The sequence below is a fragment of the Lepidochelys kempii genome, chromosome 8 (assembly GCF_965140285.1).
Source record: "Lepidochelys kempii isolate rLepKem1 chromosome 8, rLepKem1.hap1, whole genome shotgun sequence".
Taxonomy (NCBI): domain Eukaryota; kingdom Metazoa; phylum Chordata; order Testudines; family Cheloniidae; genus Lepidochelys; species Lepidochelys kempii.
Window position 1 is genome coordinate 1,312,376 of NC_136387.1, and position 21,509 is coordinate 1,333,884.

At 65.8% G+C, this 21,509-nt stretch overlaps 1 protein-coding gene across 14 annotated transcripts in view; it reads left to right on the forward strand.

Annotated features, from left to right (window-relative positions):
• Positions 1–21,509, forward strand: part of LOC140915480 (hexokinase-2) — a 96,227-nt gene that overhangs the window by 73,502 nt on the left and 1,216 nt on the right. For 8 of the 14 annotated variants that reach the window (XM_073355116.1, XM_073355115.1, XM_073355118.1 and 5 more), the window contains 16 exons: positions 11,594–11,738; positions 11,831–11,993; positions 12,545–12,744; positions 12,945–13,064; positions 13,341–13,436; positions 14,110–14,209; positions 14,363–14,546; positions 15,303–15,458; positions 16,199–16,432; positions 16,848–17,152; positions 17,521–17,669; positions 17,940–18,059; positions 19,505–19,600; positions 20,059–20,158; positions 20,589–20,772; positions 21,185–21,340. In XM_073355116.1, the coding sequence (XP_073211217.1) occupies positions 11,594–11,738; positions 11,831–11,993; positions 12,545–12,744; positions 12,945–13,064; positions 13,341–13,436; positions 14,110–14,209; positions 14,363–14,546; positions 15,303–15,458; positions 16,199–16,432; positions 16,848–17,152; positions 17,521–17,669; positions 17,940–18,059; positions 19,505–19,600; positions 20,059–20,158; positions 20,589–20,772; positions 21,185–21,340 (2,508 nt within the window). Of the gene's footprint in view, positions 1–7,795; positions 7,988–11,593; positions 11,739–11,830; positions 11,994–12,544; positions 12,745–12,944; positions 13,065–13,340; positions 13,437–14,109; positions 14,210–14,362; positions 14,547–15,302; positions 15,459–16,198; positions 16,433–16,847; positions 17,153–17,520; positions 17,670–17,939; positions 18,060–19,504; positions 19,601–20,058; positions 20,159–20,588; positions 20,773–21,184; positions 21,341–21,509 lie in introns of those variants that run through there. The other 6 variants (XM_073355122.1, XM_073355120.1, XM_073355129.2 and 3 more) reach the window with 6 other exon arrangements.

The window sequence follows — 21,509 nt, forward strand, 5'->3', positions numbered from 1 at the left end:
AGCTGCTGCTCTGGCCTGTGGGGAGGTGCCGGCTCAGACACGAATTCATGAGGGCACCCTCCCACAGGCCCCACGAGGGCACCCTCCCACAGGGCCCACGAGGACACCCTCCCACAGGCCTCACGAGGACACCCTCCCACAGGGCCCACGAGGACACCCTCCCACAGGGCCCACGAGGACACCCTCCCACAGGCCCCACGAGGGCACCCTCCCCCAGGCCCCACGAGGGCACCCTCCCACAGGCCCGGTGTGAGGAGCTGTCGGGCCGTGTTGCAGGCCGGTGAGCAGGGGTGCAAGTGCCAGGTTCCTCAGGGCGGGGCCGGGATGCTCCGAGCCTGTAGAGCCGGATCAGCACCCACCGATTTACCCGGCAGCTCCTCACAAAGGGGTGATCTGGGGCAGCCCCGCTGGCTCCCCGAGCCCCTGGGCAGGGCTTTGCCGGGCTGGCACTGAGCCCTGGTACGTGACTACGCTCAGGTCCCAAAGCCCAGGCCCTGGGTTCAAACCCTGCTCCCCCTGCCGAGCCGCCCGCTGCTACCAACTGCAAGTTGGGAGGGGGAGGGCTCATTAATGAGCCTGCCTAATTAATGACACAAATAATCGCTGAGCTAATTAAAACATTGGGCTCAAATCTACAAGTGCTAATTGGAAGTGAAGGTAAATGCAAATTGGCCTGGAAATAGTCTGTCCCGGCTCGGCAGGGGGCAGCCCCACACTCCGCCTCCTCCCCCGCAGTCTGAGCTGGCCCCGTGTGCCAGACGCCCCGCCAAGGAGCCATGGTTCTGCCGCCCTCTCCTCTGCCGGGGCACTGGGAGAGCAGCGCCAGGACCGGGTGCTCGGGCTGCCTGCGGGCGCCTGGCCCCCTCAGTGACCACGGCCCTCTCGCCCCGTGGCCCCCAGCCACTGCTTCGGGACAGGCCTGGCTCCACGGCTGCAGCGCCCGAGGAGTGGCTGGGGCTGGTGTCCCGGAGTCCCTGGGCGATGCTCTGGAACTGCTCCCCACGAAGCCAGGCAGGACTCTGGGGCAGTCTCCTTTCTGGGAGCAGCCTGTCTGCAGGACACACAGCTCACCCGGCTTCCACCTTCCTGGGTCTGACGTCGGAGCATTCAGCCTCCTCTGCCCCTCCATGCACTTCCCACAGCGAGTCTGCCCAGGTGGGGTCCTGGGGGAACCAGAGGGTCCTGCCCCCCAACTCCGCAGTCAGACGTGACGCTCAGCCAGCCAGTAAAACAGAAGGTTTATTAGATGACAGGGACATGGTCTAACACAGAGCTTGTAGGTGCAGAGAACAGGACCCCTCAGCCGGGTCCATTTTGGGGGGCAGTGAGCCAGACAACCCCGTCTGCCCTTCACTCCATGTCCCAGCCAAGCCCCAAACTGAAACTCCCTCCAGCCCCTCCTCCTCTGGGCTTTGTCCCTTTCCTGGGCCAGGAGGTCACCGGATTCCTTTGTTCTCCAACCCTTCAGCTTTCACCTTGCAGGGGGGAAGGGCCCAGGCCACCAGTGGCCAGGAAACAGGGTGTCGGCCATTCTCTGTGTCCAGACCCCTGCACACACCTGCCCTCTAGGGCTCTGCAACGATCATACACCCTTATCCCACCCCCTAGAGACTTAAGAACTGCCTAGGGGAAACTGAGGCACCCCCACAATATTCAGAGGAAACATTAAGAACAGTCCCACTTCGTCACAGAGCCTCAGCCTGCAAACTGGCTCCCAGGCTGCCCCCACTTGCTCTGCCTGGCCACACAGTCCTGCAGCCCCCTGGGCCATGGCAGTGTGAGGGCTGGTGCTGGTGTGGCCTCGGCCCTGGGCCGCATGGCAGAACCAGGAGGGGAGGGCTCTGGCAACCCCAGTCAGGGCATGTCTCTCCCTGGTGCCCTGCGCTGGGGTGGGACTGGAGCCTGCTGTCAGAGCTGGCGAGAGACCCAGGGCCAGGTAGGCACATGCCCACCTGGGCTTTGCCCCTCCTGCCTGCTGGTGCACGTGGGGCTCTGGCTGGGGCTGGGCCCCCTGCAGGGACCCTGGGGAGGGGGGATGGCAGCTGCTTTCAGGGGCCGGGGAGGGGGTGCAAGGCAGACAGTGGCCAGGCGAGGACTGACCCCTGGCTGCCCCCAGGTTAGGGCTGAAATCAGGCCTGGGCGAGGGTGGGGGGAAGGGGCACGGCGAGGTGGGGAGGGGCAGGGCGAGGCAACGGGCTGTTACACAAGAACACAGTGACAAGCAGTTTCCTGTTCCCTGCCAGCTCGTCCTGTTCCCAGAAAGGGCTGGGCCTGACCCTTCCTGGGCCGCGTGGGTAGGGGAGGAAGCTGTGGGGTGAGCCTAGTGCCATCCCCACAGCCAAGCCCTGGAGTGCAGCTGCTGCGCCGTGGCAGGGGAGCTGGTTGTGACGATGTGACTCAGCAGGGAGGGGGGAGTGTTGACCTGGGGACAGGTTTCAGAGTAACAGCCGTGTTAGTCTGTATTCGCAAAAAGAAAAGGAGGACTTGTGGCACCTTAGAGACTAACCAATTTATTAGAGCATAAGCTTTCGTGAGCTACAGCTCACTTGGGAATGTGCCCTGGGGATGGGAGACCTGAGAGCCTGTCACCTGAGCCAGGAGGGGGAGGGGGAGGTGACACCTCTGCCCAGGAATGTGGACGGAGGCTACAGGAGGGAGCCTGCTGGGGGGGTTTAGTTCAGTTTGGGGCTGGGGAGAGGAACACAGGGAACCCCAGGGCTGGGGTCTAAGCTCCCTGCTCCCCCAGAAGGACGTGATTGAGGGGTCCTGGTTGTACCCACAAGCTCTGTTTTTGGACTGTGTTCCTGTTGTCCAATAAACCTTCTGTTTTACTGGCTGGCTGAGAGTCTCAGTGGATCCCAGGAAGAGGGGTGCAGGGCCTGGACTCCCCCACACTCCGTGACAACTGGTGGCAGCGGTGGGATGTACTGCACCCCGTGAACGGCGCTTCCTGCAGTAAGTGACTGGGGAACAGTAAAAGGAAGGGGAATTGACGGGGACCAGGCGTGCTGAAGATTCAGAGAGAGACGGTTTCGGGGGGCGGTTAACCCCTGGGAATGTGTGACCAGAGAGAAAGACTTTTGCAGTAACAGGGTCCCCCGGGGGATTGCAGCGAGCGGTCCCAGGGGCGGAGGAGTCTGCAGCTCGACCCTGCCAAAGAGGTGGTGACCTCGAGAAGGACGGGCACACGAGGGGCTTTTCCTGGAAACCGTGAGAAGCTGCCCGGCCTGCGAGTGGCCAGCAGGGAGATGTACGCTAAACGCCTGAAGAGCGACCTGGTGGAGCTGTGCAGGCAGAGGGGGCTGCGCATCGGGAGGTCCACCAAGGAACAGCTGATTACCCAGCTGGAGGAGAGGGATCGCTTGGATGACCCGATCCCTGTCACTGAGGGAAGCCGCCCGGCAGACGCAGCATGGGCCCTGGGGCCTGACCGGGCTGGGAGGGGTCAGACTGCTGCCGAGGACATCCCAAGACCCTTCCTACCTATGCCTGGGGAAGGGGTTGGGGGAAGCCCAGTGAATACCGAGGGCACCCTGACCCCGGCACCCAGCAGGGGATCCTCCCGGCGGAGCTCCCCATCCCTGGAGCAGAGGCGGCTGGAATGGGAGAGGGAGATGAAAATGAGGGAGCTGGAGGATCATGAAAAACAACATCAACATGAGGAGAAACAATGTCAACATGAGCAGGAGGAAAAGGAGAGGGAGCGTCAGGAGAAGGAGAAACAAAGACAGCATGAACTGGAGCTGGCCAGGCTGAGGAGCAGTGGGGCCCCAGCTGCGGGGAGTGAGGGGGGACCCAAGGCTGCAAGGAACTTTGATAAGTGCTTCCTGGCCCAGCGTAAGGAGGGGGAGGACACAGATAGCTTCCTGACGGCCTTTGAGAATGCCTGTGAGCTGCACAGGGTTGACCCTGCAGACAGGCTCCAGTTCCTCACCCCCTTACTGGACCCCAAAGCCGTGGAGGTGTACAGCCGGATGACAGGGCCGGAGGCAGGGGACTATGAACTGTTCAAACAGGCCCTGCTCCGTGAGTTTGGGCTGACCCCCGAGATGTACCGGAGAAGGTTCCGGAGTCAGCGTAAAACGCCTGAGGTCACCTACCTACAACGGGTCAACCGGATGCAGGGGTATGCCCGCAAGTGGACAGCTGGGGCCCGAGCTAAAGAGGACCTGCTTGACCTAATCGTACTGGAGCAACTGTATGATCAGTGCCTTTCCGACCTGAGGCTGTGGCTGGTGGACAAAAAGCTCGAGAACCCCCAGCACACAGGGCAGCTGGCCGACGAGTTTGTGAACAGTCGGTCAGGGGGTAGCCGGGGGGAGCCCCAAAAGAACAGGCCCCCCCCGAGGCAGAGAGAGAGTCACCGGGGGCCTCCCAGGGGGGAAATAGGGAGAACCCCCTCCCAAGGGGAACGCCTGGTGTCGGGCCCCTCCGACCCGCTCGAGGGGACCAACGTGACCTGAGCTGCTATCACTGTGGCCAGAGAGGCCACGTACGGACCCAGTGCCCCGGGCTCAGGGACAGACTGAGCAGACCCAACCTACCCAGGGTTAACTGGGTAGGGACCCATCCAGATGAGGGGCAGGCTTCCCAGACAAGGGGGGCTGGCAGCTTATCCCTTGCTCAGGAGGGAGGAGTACCCCCGGCCAGCCCCGCCAGAGGGCTGGAGGCTCTGGACTCAGGGTGCTCAGTTTACAGGGTGGGCGCGGGGCTGTCCCTCCGGAGAGAGTGCCTTGTTCCCCTGGAGGTGGATGGGAGGAAGGTCAATGGATACTGGGATACGGGCGCGGAGGTGACGCTGGCCTGGCCGGAGGTGGTGGCCCCAGATCGGGTGGTGCCCAACACCTACCTGACCCTGACAGGGGTGGGCGGGACCCCATTTAAGGTGCCCGTGGCAAGGGTACACCGGAAATGGGGGGCCAAGGAGGGCCCCAAGGATGTGGGGGTACACCACCATTTGCCCACTGAGGTTTTGATGGGGGGAGACCTAGAGGACTGGCCAAGCAAGCCCCAGACCGCCCTGGTTGTGACGCGTAGCCAGAGCCGGCGAGGGGCACTGCACCCTGACCTTGGGGAGGGTACCACACCGGAGGCGCAGGACCCTACCCTGGTGGGGGGGAGCGCCGAGGGGCACGGCTCAGAGAGGCTGAGGCCTCAGCCCTGGTCACTGAGGGGGAACGGGGCCCCGTCCCTGCCCCAGCCGCTGAGTTCCAGGCCGAGTTGAGGAAAGATCCCTCCTTGCGGAAGCTCAGGGACCTGGCCGACCTCAGTGTGGTACGGACCATGAGGAGAGGTTGCCAGGAGAGGTTCCTGTGGGAGAAGGGGTTCCTGTACCGAGAATGGGCTCCCACAAGGGAAGTAGAGTCCTGTGGGATCAGGAGGCAGCTGGTGGTCCCCCAGAAGTATCGCTGCAGGCTCCTGTACCTGGCCCATGACATCCCCCTCGCAGGGCACCAGGGAATCCGGTGCACCCGGCAGAGGTTGCTACAGAACTTTTACTGGCCCGGGGTCTTTACCAAGGTCCGGCAGTATTGCCGATCCTGTGACCCCTGTCAGAGGGTGGGGAAGGCCCGGGACAAGGGGAAAGCGGCTTTGAGACCTTTGCCCATCATAGAGGAGCCTTTCCAGAAGGTGGCCATGGACATCGTGGGGCCTCTCAGCAGGACGACCCGGTCGGGGAAGAAATACATTCTGGTGGTGGTAGATTTTGCCACCCGCTACCCCGAGGCAGTGCCCTTAGCTTCCATTGAAGCAGACACCGTGGCCGATGCGCTCCTGACCATTTTCAGCCGAGTGGGGTTCCCCAAGGAAGTCTTGACAGACCAAGGCTCCAACTTCATGTCGGCCCTGCTCCGGTGCTTGTGGGAGAAATGTGGGGTCCGGCATGACTGGGCCTCAGCTTATCACCCCCAGTCCAATGGGCTGGTGGAGAGGTTTAACGGGACGCTAAAGATGATGCTGAAAACCTTTATGGACCAGCACCCGCAGGATTGGGACAAGTACTTACCGCACCTGCTGTTCGCGTACAGGGAGGTGCCCCAGGAGTCGACCGGATTTTCGCCTTTCTAACTGTTATATGGCAGGAGGGTGAGGGGCCCCCTGGACCTGATGAGAGACGAGTGGGAGGGGAAGGCCACTCCCGATGGAGAGACAGTGGTGGAGTATGTCCTGATCTTCCGAGAGAGACTGGCTGAACTCATGGGCCTGGCCAGGGAGAATCTGGCCAGAGCCCAGAGGAAGCAGAAGGTCTGGTATGACCGCACGGCACGGGCCCGTGCCTACGCCACCGGGGATCAGGTGATGGTTCTCATCCCAGTGAGAAAGAACAAACTACAGGCCGCCTGGGAGGGCCCTTTCAAGGTCGTCAAGCAGCTCAATGAGGTAAACTATGTGGTGGAGCTGTCGAACCGGGCGCACCACCGCCGGGTGTACCATGTGAATATGATGAAGCCATATTATGCCAGGGGGAATGTGGTGTTGGCCGTGTGTGGACAGTGGGAAGAGCAGGGAAATGACCCTTTAGTAGATCTATTCCCTGGGACCAGAGCTGGTTTCCCCCTGGAAACAATTCCCCTCTCTGATCAGCTAACCCCTGCCCAGCAAGCTGAGGTCAGGGGGGTGCTGCATCCGTACCGACAGCTGTTTTCCAACCAGCCTGGACGCACTAATCTGACTGTCCACCGGGTGCAGACAGGGTCGCACCCACGGATAAGATGCTCCCCCTTCCGAGTCACAGGGAAAACTGCTCAGGACCTGGAAAGAGAGGTCCGGGACATGCTGGCTTTGGGGGTGATACAGCCATCGGCCAGCCCTTGGGCCTCGCCGGTGGTGCTGGTCCCCAAAAAGGACGGGTCGGTCCGGTTCTGTGTGGACTATCAGAAGCTCAATGCCATCACTGAATCTGATGCCTACCCCATGCCCAGGCTGGACGAGCTCCTAGACAAGCTGGGAGGAGCTCGATACCTTATCACCATGGACCTTACAAAGGGCTACTGGCAAGTGCCGCTGAATGCAGATGCCCGACTGAAATCGGCCTTTATCACCCCTCTGGGGCTCTATGAGTTCCTGACCCTGCCTTTCGGCCTCAAGGGAGCGCCGGCCACCTTCCAGCGCCTGGTGGACCAGCTACTGAGGGGGATGGAGAGTTTTGCCGTGGCGTATATGGATGACATCTGTGTCTTTAGCCAGACCTGGGAGGACCACGTGTCCCAGGTTAGACAAGTGCTGGACCGACTCCAGGGGGCTGGGCTGACTGTAAAAGCGGAGAAGTGCAAGGTGGGGATGGCGGAAGTATCTTACCTGGGCCATCGGGTGGGGAGCGGCCGCCTAAAGCCGGAACCAGCCAAGGTGGAGGCGATCAGAGACTGGCCCGCTCCCCACACCAAAAAGCAGGTCCAAGCCTTTATTGGGATGGCAGGATACTACCGAAGATTTGTGCCCCACTTTAGCGCCATAGCCACCCCCATCACTGAGCTATGCAAGAAGGGGAAGCCAGACAAGGTGGTCTGGACCGAGCAGTGCCAGGTGGCTTTCCGGGCGCTGAAGGAGGCTCTGGTCAGTGGCCCAGTTCTGGCAAACCCAGACTTTGACAAGCCCTTTGTGGTGTTCACCGACGCCTCAGACACGGGACTGGGGGCGGTGTTAATGCAGGAGGATGAAAAGGGGGAGAGACACCCCATCGTGTACCTGAGCAAGAAGTTGCTACCCCGGGAGCAACACTACGCGGCCATCGAGAAGGAGTGCCTGGCCATGGTGTGGGCCCTCAAGAAACTAGAGCCCTATCTCTTCGGGCGACACTTCACCGTCTACACCGACCACTCTCCCCTGACCTGGCTGCGCCAGATGAAAGGAGCCAACGCCAAGCTCCTGAGATGGAGCCTGCTCCTGCAGGATTACGACATGGACGTGGTCCACGTGAAGGGAAGTGCCAACCTGATAGCGGATGCGCTGTCCCGGAGAGGGGGCCCCGAACTTCCCCAGGTCACTGGTCAGTGTGACCCCGCTCAGTTCAGTCTCGAAGGGGGGAGAGATGTGACGATGTGACTCAGCAGGGAGGGGGGAGTGTTGACCTGGGAATGTGCCCTGGGGATGGGAGACCTGAGAGCCTGTCACCTGAGCCAGGAGGGGGAGGGGGAGGTGACACCTCTGCCCAGGAATGTGAACAGGGGCTGCAGAAGGGAACCTGCTGGGGGGGTTTAGTTTCAGTTTGGGGCTGGGGAGAGGAACGCAGGGAACCCCAGGGCTGGGGTCTAAGCTCCCTGCCCCCCAGAAGGACTTGACTGAGGGATCCTGGTTGTACCCACAAGCTCTGTTTTGGACTGTGTTCCTGTTGTCCAATAAACCTTCTGTTTTACTGGCTGGCTGAGAGTCTCAGTGGATCCCAGGAAGAGGGGTGCAGGGCCTGGACTCCCCCACACTCCGTGACACTGGTCTCCTAGCGTTGGGCACTGCCAGCGGCCGGCAGCTTGCGCTGTTCACACATCAGCAGGGCCAGGTCCATGCTGGGCACCAGTGGGTGGCCTGGGGGTGGCGCTGGCCGGGGGTGCTGTGTGCCCCCAGGCTGTGAGTGGGTCTATCGCTTGGTGCAGGTGGTGCAGCGTCATCAAGCCTTAGCTCCCCAAAGCCGCAGCCCCGGGCTGGGTTATCGCTTGGGGGCAGCCAGGAGGTGACAGCACCAGGCAGGGTTCAGGGGTTTGCCTCGGCTCGCCAGGCTCACCTCTGGGCTCCTGCCACTGGGGCGGATTGTCACCAGCTCCGGGTTGAGTTCCCGCGGCCCGGAGGGCAGTGCCTGGGGTGAGTTGTCCTATAGGACCCAAATTCCCCCGGCCCATGTCCTGTGGCCTTCCTCAGTGGTACTGGGGGGGTTGCCGAGGCAAAGCTCCGGCTGGTGTGCCCGTCAAGCGGCCATTCTGGGTCAGGCACCTGCTTTCCTCAGGTGGCTGTTGGTGCCCAGGTGGGCACACAGTGCCACGGGGGCTGCGTTTCTGTGGGTGGCTCTGGGACAGCCAGGCAGCATGTGCCTGTCTCATGGCCTCCCAGGCCCCAGGCTCTCGGCTCCGTACGGCCCGTTGGGAGGAACCCCCTTCAGAGTGACAGCCCTTCTCGGGGGTCCGCTCTCTCTCGGGGGTTAACCTGTAGGCCCCTCCGGCTCCCAGCACTGCACCCCTCTGAGCCTGCAGCATGCCTGGGCTCTGACATGGGCCCCCTCAGGGAGTCCACTCGCTCTGGGGCCCCGGGGCCTCCACCCCCAGAGGGAATAATGCCTACGCCAATCTCCAGCCTGCAGTGACTCTCAGCCAGCATCAAACAGGAGGTTTTTGAACATCTGAACCCAGCCCAGGCCGCTCTGAGGGCCCTGGGGCCTGGCCAGTCTCCGCACCATCCACCTGGGCATGTGCTGGGCTGGGCGTGTGCCAGGCTTTATGCTCTCGGGTTAATCAGTGCTCAGGGATCTGTCGCCCTCTGCACTCACAGGGGTGAAGCTGAGGATTCGCACCCTGCCGGGGCTGAGGCACTGGGGTGAGGTGTGGGGGCTCATGCTGGGGCCGCTCCACATGAATTATTGCAGCTGCTGAGCTCTGGGGGTGCTGGCAGGGGCTGGCAGCTGGGGAGCCCCCGTGGCCCCCTGATTGCGGAGGGGCTCTGGGCTCTAGGGCAGGGCACTTAGAATCATAGAATCATAGAATATCAGGGTTGGAAGGGACCCCAGAAGGTCATCTAGTCCAACCCCCTGCTTGAAGCAGGACCAGTTCCCAGTTAAATCATAGAATCATAGAATATCAGGGTTGGAAGGGACCCCAGAAGGTCATCTAGTCCAACCCCCTGCTCAAAGCAGGACCAATTCCCAGTTAAATCATCCCAGCCAGGGCTTTGTCAAGCCTGACCTTAAAAACCTCTAAGGAAGGAGATTCTACCACCTCCCTAGGTAACGCATTCCAGTGTTTCATCACCCTCTTAGTGAAAAAGTTTTTCCTAATATCCAATCTAAACCTCCCCCACTGCAACTTGAGACCATTACTCCTCGTTCTGTCATCTGCTACCATTGAGAACAGTCTAGAGCCATCCTCTTTGGAACCCCCTTTCAGGTAGTTGAAAGCAGCTATCAAATCCCCCCTCATTCTTCTCTTCTGCAGGCTAAACAATCCCAGCTCCCTCAGCCTCTCCTCATAACTCATGTGTTCCAGTCCCCTAATCATTTTTGTTGCCCTTCGCTGGACTCTCTCCAATTTATCCACATCCTTCTTGTAGTGTGGGGCCCAAAACTGGACACAGTACTCCAGATGAGGCCGCACCAATGTCGAATAGAGGGGAACGATCACGTCCCTCGATCTGCTCGCTATGCCCCTACTTATACATCCCAAAATGCCATTGGCCTTCTTGGCAACAAGGGCACACTGCTGACTCATATCCAGCTTCTCGTCCACTGTCACCCCTAGGTCCTTTTCTGCAGAACTGCTGCCTAGCCATTCGGCCCCTAGTCTGTAGCTGTGCATTGGGTTCTTCCGTCCTAAGTGCAGGACCCTGCACTTATCCTTATTGAACCTCATCAGATTCCTTTTGGCCCAATCTTCCAATTGGTCTAGGTCCTTCTGTATCCTATCCCTCCCCTCCAGCGTATCTACCACTCCTCCCAGTTTAGTATCATCCGCAAATTTGCTGAGAGTGCAATCCACACCATCCTCCAGATCATTTATGAAGATATTGAATAAAACCGGCCCCAGGACCGACCCTTGGGGCACTCCACTTGATACCGGCTGCCAACTAGACATGGAGCCATTGATCACTACCCATTGAGCCCGACAATTTAGCCAGCTTTCTACCCACCTTATAGTGCATTCATCCAGCCCATACTTCCTTAACTTGCTGACAAGAATACTATGGGAGACCGTGTCAAAAGCTTTGCTAAAGTCAAGAAACAATACATCCACTGCTTTCCCTTCATCCACAGAACCAGTAATCTCATCATAAAAGGCGATTAGATTAGTCAGGCATGACCTTCCCTTGGTGAATCCATGCTGGCTGTTCCTGATCACTTTCCTCTCATGCAAGTGCTTCAGGATTGATTCTTTGAGGACCTGCTCCATGATTTTTCCAGGGACTGGAATTTTCCAGGGACTGAGGTGAGGCTGACTGGCCTGTAGTTCCCAGGATCTTCCTTCTTCCCTTTTTTAAAGATTGGCACTACATTAGCCTTTTTCCAGTCATCCGGGACTTCCCCGGTTCGCCACGAGTTTTCAAAGATAATGGCCAGTGGCTCTGCAATCACAGCCGCCAATTCCTTCAGCACTCTCGGATGCAACTCGTCCGGCCCCATGGACTTGTGCACGTCCAGCTTTTCTAAATAGTCCCTAACCGCCTCTATCTCCACAGAGGGCTGGCCATCTCTTCCGCATTTTGTGATGCCCAGCGCAGCAGTCTGGGAGCTGACCTTGTTAGTGAAAACAGAGGCAAAAAAAGCATTGAGTACTTGCAGGGGCCTGATCTTCCCAGAGCATGCCGGGTGCCTGGCCTGCAGGGTGGGGGCTGGGGGCCATAGGCTGGCTCTGCAGCTGCCCCTTGGCACAGGGAGCTCACCCTGCTCTCTGCCCCTCAGGCCCCAGATGAGTTCCGGCCAGGAGAAGCCCTTGGTGGGGAAGCCCCCCGGGAACCAGCTGAGCCCCACGTGCCCTGGCCATGGGCTGGCTGGTGTCAGCGAGAGCAGCAGCCCCCAGGCCCAGAGCTGGCACCTCACCACAAAGGTAAACCCCCACTCGCTGCCCCCCACTCGCTGCCCTGCTGCCCGCGGGCTCTGGTGGGGGCGCTCCCTGACCAGCCCTGCCTCCCCTCCCAGATGCAGAGCTCCCTGCAGCCCCTGTGCCTGTCCCTGGAGAAGCTCCATCGGGTCAAGGACAGCATGCTGGAGGCCATGGACCGGGGGCTGAGCCGCCGGACACACGCCCAAGCCACAGTGCGCATGCTGCCCACCTTCATCCGCTCCACCCCAGACGGCACCGGTAAGGGACCGGCTGTGGGGGCCCTCCTGGTACCAGCCCCAGGCTCCCCGTCCAGGGCCAGTGCTCTGGGGTGCTCCAGAGCTTGGGTGTCAGCACCTGCCCCCCCATTCCAGCTGGGCTGTGGCTGGGGGAGGGGAGCCATGCTGGGCCCCACACTAAGAACAGGGGCTTAGTGCTGCAGCCCAGAGGCAGGGCCCATCCCATCGTGCGCAGCTGCTGGGGGCCTGCACTCCTGCCCGCTTGCATGCCCATGGGCACCTTTGTCCCCGTTGCTGAGCACGCCGCCCCTGGCATCAGGCCTGCCCTGGGGACCTGCAAGCCCAGCGCTGCAGCCTGGTCAGTGAGCTGCGCCCAAGAGACCCCGGCGGCACAAGCCGGTGATTGGAGCCCATCAGGGATGGTAGCGCTGAGCGACTGGGTCCCTGGATCTGCCGGGCTGAGCAGCTCCTGCAGAAGCCAGGCAGGGCGCAGAGCACCAGCGACCTGGGGGTGCCCCCTGTATGCCGGGCTGGGGCGCCCGGGCCCTGACACCACGTCTGCTTGTCGGGCAGAGAGAGGCGAATTCCTGGTGCTGGAGCTGGGAGACATCGATTTGCGGGTGCTGCTGGTGGAGCTGTCGGGGGACACGCGCCAGACGGTGACGGTGAAGGACCGGCGCTTTCCTGTGTCAGACGCAATCGCCCAGGGCCCTGGCGAGAAGGTGCGGGGGCAGGGCCCCCTCACGCCTCCTGGACACGGGGTGACCCACCTGGCAAGTGGGGGAGCAGGAGGTGGGACTGCGGCTGGCTCCATGCCAGCCAGGTCTCCGGGCCCCACCCAGAGGGTGGGCCAGGACTGGGCAGCCTGGGGCTGGTGGGAGCTGGGAGCAGAGCCGGGAGCCGGCAGAGGGGCAGGCCTGGCCACGGGCGCGGGGCGGCCTCTGCTCTGCTAATTCCCAGCCTTGCTCCCCAGCTCTTTGCCTTCATGGCGACATGCCTGTGTGAGTTCCTGGACGGGCTCCGCTTGCCCCAGAGGGCCTTCCAGCTGGGCTTCTCCTTCCCCTTCTCCTGCAGGCAGACGCGGCTGGACCAGGTGAGCCCATCGCTCCGGGCCTGCGGCGAGCGCGGTGGGGGGTTGGCCGGGAGCGCTGGGGGCTCCCAGCAGGGGGCGCTGAAGGGGGGGTGTCTGGGAGCGTCGGTTGGTGGGTCCCAGCAGGGGGCGCTGAAGGGAGAGTTGGCTGGGGGCTCCCAGCAGGGGGCGCTGAAGGGGGGGTTGGCCAGGAGCGTCGGCTGGGGGCTCCCAGCAGGGGGCGCTGCGGGGCGTGGGGCAGGGCTGCCTGACCGCAGTGCCTGGGCTCTTTCCCTGCAGAGCTACCTGTTCTCCTGGGCCAAACGCTTCAAGTGCCCTGGTGTGGAGGGGAGAGACGTGGTGGAGTTACTGCAAAATGCCATCAACAAGCAAGATGTAAGGGGGAGTCCCAGGGCGAGGGGGAGTACAGGGTGGGGACCCCCTGGGTGGGGTGGGGCAGTGTGGGGTGGGGCCTCCTGGGTGGGGCGCCCCCTGGGTGGGGCAGTGTGGGGTGGGGCAGGGTGGAGGTCTCATGAGCGGGGCAATGTGGGGCGGGGTGGGGACCCCCTGGGTGGGGCGGGGCCCCCTGGGTGGGGCAGTGTGGGGTGGGGCAGGGTGGAGGTCCCATGAGCGGGGCAGTGTGGGGCGGGGTGGGGGCCCCCTGGGTGGGGTGGGGCAGGGTGGAGGTCCCATGAGCGGGGCAATGTGGGGACCCCCTGGGTGGGGTGGGGCAGTGTGGGGTGGGGGGCTCCCTGGGTGGGGGTGAGGCAGTGTGGGGCAGGGTGGGGGTCCCCTGAGTGGGGCAGTGTGGGGTGGGGCAGGGTGGAGGTCCCATGAGTGGGGCAGTGTGGGGCGGGGTGGGGGTCCCCTGAGTGGGGCAGTGTGGGGCAGGGCCCCCTGGGTGGGGCAGTGTGGGGTGGGGCAGGGTGGAGGTCCCATGAGCGGGGCAATGTGGGGCGGGGTGGGGGCCCCCTGGGTGGGGGCCCCCTGGGTGGGGCAGGGTGGGGCGGGGGCTCCGTGGACGATTACAGGGGGGCTGCTGATCGTGCCCCCTCTCTCTGCCGGCCAGCGCTACTGCATCAAGGTCATCGCTGTGGTGAACGACACCACTGGTACCATGATGGGCTGCGAGGCCAGTGCAGAGCCGTGCGAGGTCGGCCTGATTGTCGGTGAGTGGCCCCGTCCCGGTCGGGACGCCCCGGGAGCCTGGCGGGGCCTGGCGGAGCCAGACGGGGCCAGACGGGGCCGGGGCTGGCTCCGGCATTGCCTGGCACAGGCTGGCCGTGCACCCCAGCCCCTCACTGCTCCCCTGTACCCGGCAGACGCTGGCACCAACAGCTGCTTCATGGAGGAGGCGCGGTGCGTGGAGGTGGTGGAGGAGAACCTGGGCCGGATGGGCGTGGTCACCGAGTGGGGCTCCTTCGGGGACGACGGCACCTTGAACGACATGCTGAGCCCCTACGACCGGCTGGTGGACGAGACCTCCCTGAACCCAGGGAAGCAGAGGTGGGGTCAGGGGCCGGGGGCATCCCTGGCAGGGGAAGGGCACAGAGCATTGGCTTCCTCTGGTTCCCCATCGGTGGCATCTGCTCCCCAGTGCCTGAGCCAGGCTGCCCATGCCCCGGGCTCTCCGGGTGTGCCGGGCCCAGCCCTACGGCCGCCCATGCCCCGGGCTCTCCGGGCCTGCCGGGCCCAGCCCCACGGCCGCCCATGCCCCGGGCTCTCCGGGCCTGCCGGGCCCAGCCCTACGGCCGCCCATGCCCCGGGCTCTCCGGGCCTGCCGGGCCCAGCCCCACGGCCGCCCATGCCCCGGGCTCTCCGGGCCTGCCGGGCCCAGCCCCACGGCCGCCCATGCCCCGGGCTCTCCGGGCCTGCCGGGCCCAGCCCCACGGCCGCCCATGCCCCGGGCTCTCCGGGCCTGCCGGGCCCAGCCCCATGGCCGCCCATGCCCCGGGCTCTCCGGGCCTGCCGGGCCGAGCCCCACGGCCGCCCATGCCCCGGGCTCTCCGGGCCTGCCGGGCCCAGCCCCACGGCCGCCCATGCCCCGGGCTCTCCGGGCCTGCCGGGCCCAGCCCCACGGCCGCCCATGCCCCGGGCTCTCCGGGCCTGCCGGGCCCAGCCCCATGGCCGCCCATGCCCCGGGCTGTGCTGTGCTGGGTTGTGGCCATGCCCAGGGAGCAGTGGCCCTGTGGCCATGCTGAGTGGCTGGCGCATGGCCCTGCCTGCCCAGCGCGCTGCTCACGCCCCTTCGCCCCCGCTCAGGTTCGAGAAGATGATCAGTGGCTTGTACTTGGGCGAGATCGTCCGGCACATTCTGGCCGAGCTGGCCACTCAGGGCGGGCTCTTCAGCGGGCGCACGACCCCTGCCCTCCTGACCAAGGGGTCGGTCCAGATCCAGGACATCCTGGAGATCACAGAGTAAGTGGGTCCCCGAGGCGTGGGATACACCAGCAGCACCCCCTGCTGGCCAGACCTGGCCTGCCCTGTGCACAGAGCCTGGCAGCCAATAACTGCTGAGACCTGCAACCTCATTCCACTTGTGACCGAGTGACACATGAGCCCACCTGTGCAAGTGGAGAGCAAGTGCCCCCGTCCCCACACCCCAATGTCAGGGCTCTGCCCCTGCGCCCTCCCTGCACCCTAGGGGTGCTAGGCACACAGCCAGATGGAAGTCTCTGTGACCGCTGTGCCCTCCCCTGCCGCAGGGGCACCAGGCCTGGAGGCTGATGGCAGGGCTCTGCCCCGTGCCCTCCCCGTGCCCCAAGGGCCCCAGGCCTGGAGGCTGATGGCAGGGCTCTGCCCCGTGCCCTCCCCTGCCCCAGGGGCCCCAGGCCTGGAGGCTGATGGCAGGGCTCTGCCCCGTGCCCTCCCCTGCCCCAGGGGCCCCAGGCCTGGAGGCTGATGGCAGAGCTCTGCCCCGTGCCCTCCCCTGCCCCAGGGGCCCCAGGCCTGGAGGCTGATGGCAGGGCTCTGCCCCGTGCCCTCCCCTGCCCCAGGGGCACCAGGCCTGGAGGCTGATGGCAGAGCTCTGCCCCGTGCCCTCCCCGTGCCCCAAGGGCCCCAGGCCTGGAGGCTGATGGCAGAGCTCTGCCCCGTGCCCCAGGGGCACCAGGCCTGGAGGCTGATGGCAGGGCTCTGCCCCGTGCTCTCCTTCGCAGCGAGCAGGTGGGAGTGGCCAGGGCGCAGTGTGTCCTGTGGCGTCTGGGACTGGAGGCGAGCGACCAGGACTGCTTCAGCATGCAGCAGGTGTGCAGCGCCGTCTACATTCGTGCCGCCAGCCTGTGTGCCGCCGGCCTGGCCGCCATCCTCAGCCACATGCGCAGGAACCGGGAGCTGACCCGCCTGAAGACCAGCGTGGCCGTGGATGGAGCCATGTTCCGGGACCACGCCAAGTAAGGGCCCCAGGGAACACGGAGCCTGCTCCCAGCCGTGCCGGCCGCTCCTCCGAGGGGCGGAGCTGTGGGGTCTCGGGTAGTGGGGCTGGTGCCGTGCCCTGGGCTCCGTGGCCCCAGCTGGGCCCCATGGCGACAGGAGGGAGCTGTGGGCCCAGCACCCTGGTGGGGGCTACGCTCCAGCTGGCTGGAGGCCTGGCTCCCCGACTCTCCCCCGCTGCTGCCCCCTGCTCTAGGCCTGGCCCCTCGCCTGGCCTGGCCCCTTAGCCCCTCCAGACACTCCTGCGAGGCTGGGCCTGGCTCCTCGCCCCTCTCCCTGCCCCTCGGCCGCCGGTGCTCAGGGCGAGCCCTGTGGGCAGCTGGCTGCTCAGCCAGTCCTGCCAGCCCTGTGCCAGGCTCTCCCTCGGCTCCCCAGGTTTGGCCAGACCCTGCAGCAGCTGGTGAAGAAGCTGGCCCCCGAGTGCGACATCACCTTGGTGCAGGCGGAGGATGGCAGCGGCAAGGGGACTGCCATGGTGACCGCAGTGGCATCTAGGCTGGCAGCCCAGCGCTTCCAGGTGAACCAAACCCTGGCGCTGCTGAAGCTCTCGCCCGATGCCCTGGGCGAGGTGCAGGCCTTGCTGAGACGGGAGATGGAGCTGGGGCTGAAGAAGGAGACGCAGACCACGTCCTCCGTCCGCATGCTGCCCACCTACATCTGTGCCACGCCCGACGGCTCGGGTGAGGGGCCGGCGGGCTGGGGATCTGCGGGGGGCACTGGCAGGGGGAGGTTGCGGGGGGCGTTCCTGCCTTGGTGTGGCTGGGGCCTGGACTGGCAGCCCAAGGGTGGGCACAGCCTGGGCAGCCGCAGCACCAGCTCCCCCCAGTGCTTCATCCCAGCCTGGGGTCCCTGCGGGCAGATGGGGGCACCTGGGCCTGGCCAGTCTGTGGCCTCCGCGGGGCGAAGGGTGGGGGCCTGCAGGGCTAGGCACGGGGCCGGGGGTGCGCCGGGCCGGCAGGCTCTGGGTGCCGGGAGCAGGGAGCTGGTGCCGTGGCCCAGCCCAGCGCCTGCCTGGCTCTGACCCCCCCCCCCCCCGTGCCCGTTGCAGAGAGAGGCGACTTCTTGGCTCTGGACCTGGGCGGGACCAACTTCCGGGTGCTGCTGGTGCAGGTGGGCGCCCGGGAGCAGGGCGGCGTGCGGATCGTCAGCGAGCTGTACTCCATCCCGCCCCAGGTGGCCCAGGGCCCGGGCAGCCAGGTACTGCGGGTACACGGGTCCTGGGGTGCGGGCGCCAGCTGGGGGGCTTCCTTCCCGCTCTGGGGGGGCTGGAAATGCTGCCCCTGCTGCTGGGTGGGCTGGGGCTGCCTGGGGTGAGCGCCACCCTGCTCCCAGAGAAATGAGTCTCCCCCTCTCACTTCCCAGCCCCTAGGCAGGGCCTGAGCCCCCAGCGTCCAGTGCCCCCAGGTGGGTGCCAGTGTCCTGGGCAGGCTGCCCCCCACTGACCCCGCCCCCGCCAAATCTCTGCAGCTCTTTGACCACATCGTGGAGTGCATCGCGGACTTCCAGACCAAGCAGGGCATGATGGGCCAGACGCTGCCGCTCGGCTTCACCTTCTCCTTCCCCTGCCAGCAGACCAGCCTGGACCAGGTGAGGGGCCGGGGCATCCGGCGCTGCACTGGCTGAGGGGACGTTGCACAGACACCCTGCCGGGGGCAGTTCAGCCGCTGCCCCGAGCTTCCCCCTTGTGGGGCTAGGCAGGGGAAACGTTCGGGCCGCAGCCCCAGGAGGAGGCCGGGACGTGCCGGGGGGGAGGCTGGGTGGGGCCTGTGGCCCCAGGAGGAGGCCGGGATGTGCCGGGGGGGGAGGCTGGGTGGGGGCTGTGGCCCCAGGAGGAGGCCGGGACGTGCCAGGGGGTGGCTGGGGGGGCTGTGGCCCCAGGAGGAGGCCGGGACGTGCCCGGGGGGAAGGCTGGGTGGGGGCTGTGGCCCCAGGAGGAGGCCGGGACGTGCCGGGGGGTGGCTGCGGGGGCTGTGGCCCCAGGAGGAGGCCGGGACGTGCCGGGGGGTGGCTGCGGGGGCTGTGGCCCCAGGAGGAGGCCGGGATGTGCCGGGGGGCGAGGCTGGGTGGGGCTGTGGCCCCAGGAGGAGGCCGGGACGTGCCAGGGGGTGGCTGGGGGGGCTGTGGCCCCAGGAGGAGGCCGGGACGTGCCAGGGGGTGGCTGGGGGGGCTGTGGCCCCAGGAGGAGGCCGGGACGTGTCAGGGGGTGGCTGGGGGGGGCTGTGGCCCCAGGAGGAGGCCGGAACGTGCCGGGGGGGGAGGCTGGGGGGGGCTGTGGCCCCAGGAGGAGGCCGGGACGTGCCGGGGGGAAGGCTGGGGGGGGCTGTGGCCCCAGGAGGAGGCCGGGACGTGCCAGGGGGTGGCTGGGGGGGCTGTGGCCCCAGGAGGAGGCCGGGACGTGTCAGGGGGTGGCTGGGGGGGGGCTGTGGCCCCAGGAGGAGGCCGGAACGTGCCGGGGGGGGAGGCTGGGGGGGGCTGTGGCCCCAGGAGGAGGCTGGGACGTGCCCGGGGGGAAGGCTGGGTGGGGGCTGTGGCCCCAGGAGGAGGCCGTGACGTGCCGGGGGGTGGCTGCGGGGGCTGTGGCCCCAGGAGGAGGCCGGGATGTGCCGGGTGGGGGAGGCTGGGTGGGGGCTGTGGCCCCAGGAGGAGGCCGGGACGTGCCAGGGGGTGGCTGGGGGGGCTGTGGCCCCAGGAGGAGGCCGGGACGTGCCAGGGGGTGGCTGGGGGGGCTGTGGCCCCAGGAGGAGGCCGGGACGTGTCAGGGGGGGGCTGGGGGGGGGCTGTGGCCCCAGGAGGAGGCCGGAACGTGCCGGGGGGGGAGGCTGGGGGGGGGGCTGTGGCCCCAGGAGGAGGCCGGGACGTGCCCGGGGGAAGCTGCGGGGGCTGCGGCCAGGGAAGGCAGCGTTTCTGTCCCTGCCTGTCTTCCCAGCGCCGCTGCTGGGGGGTGCCCGGCAGACAGGTGGGACTAGCCAGGTTGCTTCTAAGTGGAGTGTTCTGTCGCTTGTTAACTCTGACCACTAATGACTGGTCCCCAGGGCATCCTGCTGAGCTGGACCAAAGGATTCAACGCCTCGGGCTGTGTGGGGCAGGACGTGGTGAAGCTGCTCCGGGAGGCGGTGAAGCGCAAAAATGTATGGCACGGGGGCCTGGGCAGGGGGCCCGTGAGCCGGGCGGGGCGGGGCGTTGTACTGGGCAGGTGGGCAGGGTGGGTGGAAGCCTCGTAGCGCCCGGCCGGGCGTCGGGCCAGGCAGGGCGTTAGGTTCCCGGGTGGGGGGGTCAATGGGGGCGTTGTGCGAGGCCGGGCATCGCGCCAGGAGCATCGGGCAGGGGGTTAGGTTGCCGGCGGGGCTCAGGGCTGTGTGATGCTCTGTCTCAGCCTGACGGTGCCTGGCGATGGCCTCGCACAGGACGCTGGCGTGACGGGGGCAGGGCCGGAGCCCTGTGGCCCTCGCCCCAGTCAGCAGGTGGGGAGCAGGTGGGGAGCAGAGGGAGGGGCCGTTTCCCAGGAGACGGGGAGGGCAGCGTGCCCGTGCCGTTGCCCTGGTGATGGGGAATTGTGTTACCGAGTAACGGGTCTCATTCTTCCTAGCATTTTGCGCTGGACGTGGTTGCCATAGTGAACGACACCGTGGGAACCATGATGTCGTGCGGCTACGACGACCCCAGCTGTGAGGTCGGCCTCATTGTGGGTAAGGGGCAGCCCCCCCCAGTGCCCAGCGGGCAGTCACACCCCCCCCAGTGCCCAGCGGGCAGGCGCACCCCCCCCAGTGCCCAGCGGGCAGGCGCACCCCCCCATGCCCAGCGGGCAGGCGCACCCCCCCCAGTGCCCAGCGGGCAGTCACACCCCCCCAGTGCCCAGCGAGCAGTCACCCCCCCCAGTGCCCAGCGGGCAGTTACACCCCCCCAGTGCCCAGCAGCCGGGGTGTGTGTGTGTTCAGAAGCTAGGACAGTGTTCAGCCCGCCCCACACCTGCCCCCCCAGCAGTGCTGGCCCCTTGGCATTGCCCCACTCCAGGGGCTAGTGCAGCAGGGGAGGGGTCTCAGCCCTGGGGTGGGGCTGCCCCAGCCGCATCAGCATGGCCAGGAAGGGGCCTGAGCTGATGCCCCGCCCCCCCCCCAGGCACGGGCACCAATGCCTGCTACATGGAGGAGCTGCGGAACGTGGGCACCCTGGCGGGGGGGGAAGGGCGGATGTGCGTCAACATGGAGTGGGGGGCGTTCGGCGACAACGGCTGCCTGGACGCGTTCTTCACCCCCTTCGACAGACAGGTGGACGAGGCCTCGCTGAACCCCGGCAGGCAGAGGTGGGCAGGGCCGGGGCCACACCAGGGCTGGGCTGGGTGGCAGGGGTGGGGCACTGGGGGCAGAGGGACAAAGCAGGGGCTGCGCTGGGGCCATACTGGGGTGGGGGGAACAATGGCCATGCCACGCCGGGCAGGGGCCCATGCCAGGCCTGGGCAGAGGCCGCACCGGGGCAGGCCTGGGCAGGGAGCTGGACTGGGGTGGGGAAGGGGCTGGCTGGGGCCATCGTGGGGCAGGGCAGAGCTGGCCAGGGGGTATACCAGGGCAGGCCTGGGGTGGGGGCTGTACCAGGGCAGGGCTGGCCAGGGGCTGTACCGGGGCAGGCCTGGGGAGGGGGCTGGGCAGGGGGCTGTACCAGGGCAGGGCTGGTCGGGGCCCCTGCAGCTGTGCTGACGGCCTCTCCTTCTGGGGCAGGTTCGAGAAGCTCATCAGTGGCATGTATCTGGGCGAGATCGTCCGGTACATCCTGCTGGAGCTCACGGCCAAGGGGCTCCTGTTCCGGGGCCGCCCGTCCCCCAAGCTTCAGACCCGGGACATCTTCCAGACCAAGTTCCTGTCGTCCATCGAGAGGTGAGCGCGGGGCGGGCGCAGGGGGGGGAGCGGGGCAGGCGCTGTGGGTGCTGATGGCTCCTGGGACGCCGACTGCCAGGCAGGGCAAAGGGCTCCAGCCCTAGCTGCGGAGGTGTTCCTGGGATGGCAGCATGGGGGGTGGGGGCGAGGGCCCGAGGCCGCGCTGACC